The sequence below is a fragment of the Centroberyx affinis genome, unplaced genomic scaffold, assembly GCF_046629955.1.
Source record: "Centroberyx affinis isolate AG114_WGS23_722 - 3 ecotype Tasmania unplaced genomic scaffold, CSIRO-AGI_Caff_v1 ptg004758l_1, whole genome shotgun sequence".
Classification (NCBI taxonomy): domain Eukaryota; kingdom Metazoa; phylum Chordata; class Actinopteri; order Beryciformes; family Berycidae; genus Centroberyx; species Centroberyx affinis.
The window spans coordinates 233,539-238,437 of record NW_027282305.1 but is presented as its reverse complement, the minus strand read 5'-3'; the positions used below and the strand labels follow the sequence as shown (position 1 = coordinate 238,437).

The window sequence follows — 4,899 nt, the reverse complement described above, 5'->3', positions numbered from 1 at the left end:
CAACTCAACCTGATCTCCTTGTAAATCTGCTCCGCACACACCAAACAGCAGGAGTTACATTCATCTACAGAACGAGACGCTGTGTGTGTGTGTGTGTGTGTGTGTGTGTGTGTGAGAGAGAGAGAGAGGGGAGAGAGAGAGAGTGAGAGAGAGCAAGAGAGAGAGAGAGAGAGAAGAATAGGAGCCAGATTATAAATATTTATACTATTATAGGAAGAGGGAAAGACAGCGGAGTTGCAGGGGAGAAGTGGCAGAGAAAGAGAGAAAGGAATGGATGGGGGGAGAGAGAGAGAGAGAGAGAGAGAGGCTACCCCCCCCCCCCCCCCCGACTTCAGAGGCGGCGGCAGGCGTGTTTGGCTGGTTTTATCTTTCCTTCCCCGTCTCTCCCGTTGCCTCTCTCGCCGGCTAGCGGGTTTTCAGCTCACGCTCCCTGCCGACTCGCTTTAGGGAAGTGTGTGTGTGTGTGTGTGTGTGTGTGTGTGTGAGCCAGGCCCAACCCCCCCCCCCCCCCCCTCCCTCCCTCCTCCAAGTTCTCCCGTTATCTCCCCCCTCTCCTCTCCTCTCCTCTCCTCTCCGCTCCCCTCCATCCCTCCCAAGAGATGAACACAAAGCCCTGCACACACACACACAATCACAGGATTCGGCTGTTTCTCTGAGTTCGTCCCAGTGTTGTACCGATGATGATGATGATGATGATGATGATGATGATGATGATGACGCTGATGATATCAAACTCTAGCGACGGCCCGCTTCTGCTTGTAACGGCGTCTCGGCTGCTCAAACTATTCACCGAATCAACAGTTTTTCTTTCGCTCGTTTTTTTTTTTCCCCACTGGGTCACTTCATTCCGTTTTCAAACAGATATGAGACAGTGATGATAAGACACTTGCTCGCAACTCGGTGAGCAGATAAGATGCTTCCAGTGGAGGCTGGTGATGAAAAAAAAAAGCTGAGGAGGATAGGAAGCCCTTACCTTTCTGCGTGATAAAAGGCTATAGCTGAAAAATGTATGGCTATGAAGTCTAACTCTGCTCAAGACTGAACAACCTGCTCTTTAAAGTAGTAATCTGTGACATTTTCATATAAATAAATATCCGTTTTTCTACTCTCTATCGCCGGCTGATATAACATAATAGTGATTAATCTCATATCCACTTAATGAAAGGTTTTACATTGTCTGTTCTAAACAGCCGGTGTCTGGTAGCTCTTTACTGGGAAAAATGTGTTTTATGTTTTCCGGTTTGTTTGAAATAAACAGAGGAAGAAGAACTGGGTTAGTCAGCATGAGCAGCGTTAGCCACCGTGACTGAACAGACAAAGGAAAGAGAAACTCAAACTGCGTCAACAGAAAATCCAAGCTCCGCCCACACTGTTTGATTGACAGGTGATCTGTGGGATGAGCAGTAACACCACAGCGATGAGCGCTTAGAGCCAAAGATGGAGACAAAATAAAAACAAAACAAAACAGGAACTCATGGATTTCCACTTTAAGGTAAAAGTTCTCCTCTTTGGCCCAGCTGCCCCTAGACATTTGAAATCACATTTTTTTCAATTATGTTTTTTGAAAAAGGGAAGGATGAACTTTGTACACTCTCCCTGCACTGAGTACTGGTTTGTCTCAATGGTTTTTCCTGCTGTTTCCAGATAGATAGAGGGAGATTCCCCCCCTGGCTGCTGTCAACACTACACTGCACAGATATGAACCTGGGAACTCATCTCTGACGCCATCTGTCAAAGTTGAGTGTAACACAAACCAGACTCACGCCACACCACATAGCACTTAAGGTAAAAAGGTAAAAACCGAGCCGATAACAAAGAAATAATAAAAGAGGCTTTTGTAACGACCAGCTGAATGCAGCCCGAGCTTCTTAAAACTTAAAAGAATCCTTCCCCTTTTAAAGTTTTCCTACAAAACTTTCAGCACAGGACCCGAAGTGAGTAAATTTAGCCTTGTACCGGACCCAGGCTTATTAATAGATCGTCACAAGGGGACCCAGATAGAGAGGCGGGCCCGTGACCCGCTCTGGATCCCGGGGAGCTTTCTAGAAATGCTGACCTAGCCAGTCGTTGAACTTCTTGACCTCGGAGGGCAGCCCCAGCTCGGTGAAGTCCCCGGCGTGGATGAAGACGTCGGCGTACGGCATCTGGATGGCGTCGGTGCGGGAGTGCGTGTCCGAGATGCAGACGAAGCGGGTGTAGCCCGGCGGCTTGGGCGTGTCGTGGGGCATGGGGTCCACCCTGGAGCGAGAGAGGGAAGAGAGGGAAGGCATGGGGGAAAATTGAGAAAGAGACAGAGAAAAGGGGGGGAAAAGGAGTCGCAGAGAAAGGGGTCATTGCTTCCGTTGGCGCACTTAACAAACAATACTGGAGAAAGAGACACAGCTCGAGTCTCGGAGGCAGGGGACCAGCAATGAAAGAGAAGTTTGAATTAGTATCCAGCGCATAATCATCCCCACAGACCAAGGCAGAGGGAGAAACAAGAGACGGAGACACAGGGAGAACCGAGAGCGAGAGGCCACAATAAAAGCGCAGCGCTGAGTGGTGGTAGCAGGGAGAGAGAGAGAGAGAGAGACAGAAAGAGAAATGTGCAGAGATAGAAAAAGAATAAAGCGCAGAGATAGAAAAAGAGTAGAGTCCTGTGGGACTTGCAGCGAGTGTGCAGATCCACCGGGTCTCCAGGGGGAGAGGGGAGCTGGTGAATAACCGTGGCCCACTTTAGTGAGCTCTCCTCCAGGTACGATAACACCCAGCCCTGCCTCCCCCCCCCTCCACCGCCACAGAGAGAGAGAGAGAGAGAGAGAGAGAGAGGGAAAGAGAGAGGGAGGGAGAGAGAGAGAGAGAGAGAGGGAGAGAGAGAGGGAGGGAGAGAGAGAGAGAGAGAGAGAGAGAGAGAGAGAGAGAGAGACGGAGGGGAAGTAGAGAGAAGATATACATCCATATAGGACAGTCGACAAAAAGTGTGAGTCACAAAGTAATAAAAGCAGAGAGAAGAGTTCATGAGAATTATTTCATTTACACTATTAAGTGAGTCTGCTGAAATGTAAGGTGAAATGCTACGTGTACAGTCTCTTTGTTTAACTAAACTAAAAATAAACTAAGATAAACTAAACTAAAATAACAGTTAACACTAGAAAGGCCAATGGATTTTGGGGGTCCAACAAGCAGTTGAAGGAGGTAAATATACTTAGAACGACTATTTCCTTGCATGATTTTGAAAATCTAACAACACTGGTTTGTGCAGAAAGTGAGTTAAAGCGGCCTTGCCTTTCTACTGTTGACAATCCAATAGGCATTTTTAAATAAAATAATATAATAATCTAATACTTTATTGATCTCCTTAGGGAATTAGATTTTTTCGCTTGCCTCCTCAAGGGAGGTCAAAGGTCAGGGTCAGCTATAAAACAGCAGGTGGGAAGGATTCAGTGTCTCGCTCAATCCCACACTCACTTGGACATCAAATTCAATGACTTTTCAATTACTTTCAAGGTCTTGTTTGGTGAAATTAAAGGACTCAAAATTGGCATATTTTGGGGTTAGACATGACACCAGAGGCCTCAGTTTTTAATTCCTGATCTTGTCAAGTGAAGAAATGCTGGTGAAATCATTCATTTTCAAACTGCTGCTGTATCAACACAAATCTCCATCACATTAAACACACTTAAATACTGTTTTTTATTTATTTATTTTTTTAAGTTTGTGCCAATCGTCTAGGTTTCCCCTCTCCTTTCCATTCTTCCTGGTTTGTCTGCACACAGTCAGCATAGTTGGAGACATCAGTGCTCATTTTCCTCCCTTCAGAAGAAGACATCTGCTGCCATTCATTCTTGTCCAGCATGAAAAACAAACTTCCACAGAGCAAGAGAATCCATCACAGAGAACATGAAGCCTTCGTTTGGTTTGGTCAAACTTTCTGTTTTCTCCTTATTTCTTTGTGTCTGAGTTAAGTGTTTTCATATCAGCGCTGCGTTACGCTCCGCTCTGCTTTCTGTCAATCAGCTGAAATGGAAGTCTCCTCCAGGAAATAATCCCTCAACAACATGTCACCTTACAGACTTTATTGTCACATTCATGTCTTTTGATTTAGGGCGTCTTTGTTGGCCGTGACAGCGGTTAATTTCAAGCTAGGTTTGACACCGTAAAGTTTGTATTTTAAAAACAACATAAAACGAGTAAAAAAAAATCTAATTACATGCGGCATGAATTGCAAAATGATTGGGGGAAATGTAAACTAAACATAGACAGAATTAAACGGGCTCTAACTCTAAACCAGTGATTCTCAACCTTTTTCATATCAAGGACCCCAAATTTAGTCCACATTAGGGGGCCAGGGACCCCCATTTGATCTCTCGAACGGAGAATATTTTTTATTGTCAGATATGATTTTGTCCAGAATTCCATGACTATCTTTATTGTAGGTAGAGAGATAACAGAGAAACTATGATCAGAACAGTCATTCTTCTACATTCAATTCTGTTAACTTCTTGTAAATGAACTAATGGTGAAGTTTAACAATTCATCAATTTGCTGGGGACCCCCTGGAATCCCCTCAAGGACCCCTGGTGGTCCCCGGACCCCATGGTGAGAACCACTGCTCTAAACGACACTGGTGTTCTCCTTTAATCGGCCTCCCTGCCGCATCAGTGACTTTCACATGACTTTCTGTTTATCTATCTGCACCTACTGTATAACACAAACATCTGCCTCTACTCACATGTGCACGTGTGGGGGCTGGAAGCGTCCCTGGTTGATGTTGTAGAAGGTGAAGGCCTGCGTGGGGTTGGTGCTGTACTCGTCCACCTCCACCACCGCCGCCCTGCCGCCCCGCTGCGCCTGGGACTGCGCCTGCGCCTGGGACTGCTGCCGCCTCGCCGCCATGATCTCTGACAGGGTGAAGGCCAT

General features: G+C 46.2%; 1 protein-coding gene across 1 annotated transcript; it reads right to left on the bottom strand.

The window, feature by feature from the left end:
• Nucleotides 1-2,056: 2,056 nt before the first annotated feature.
• On the bottom strand, nt 2,057-4,899 carry LOC139665984 (metallophosphoesterase domain-containing protein 1-like; the record flags this gene model as incomplete). The annotated part of the gene is made up of 2 exons (XM_071545056.1): nt 4,712-4,899; nt 2,057-2,238 (listed from the first exon to the last, which is right to left on the bottom strand). Coding segments are annotated over exons 1-2 (370 nt in total), but the record flags the coding sequence as incomplete, so codon positions are not given.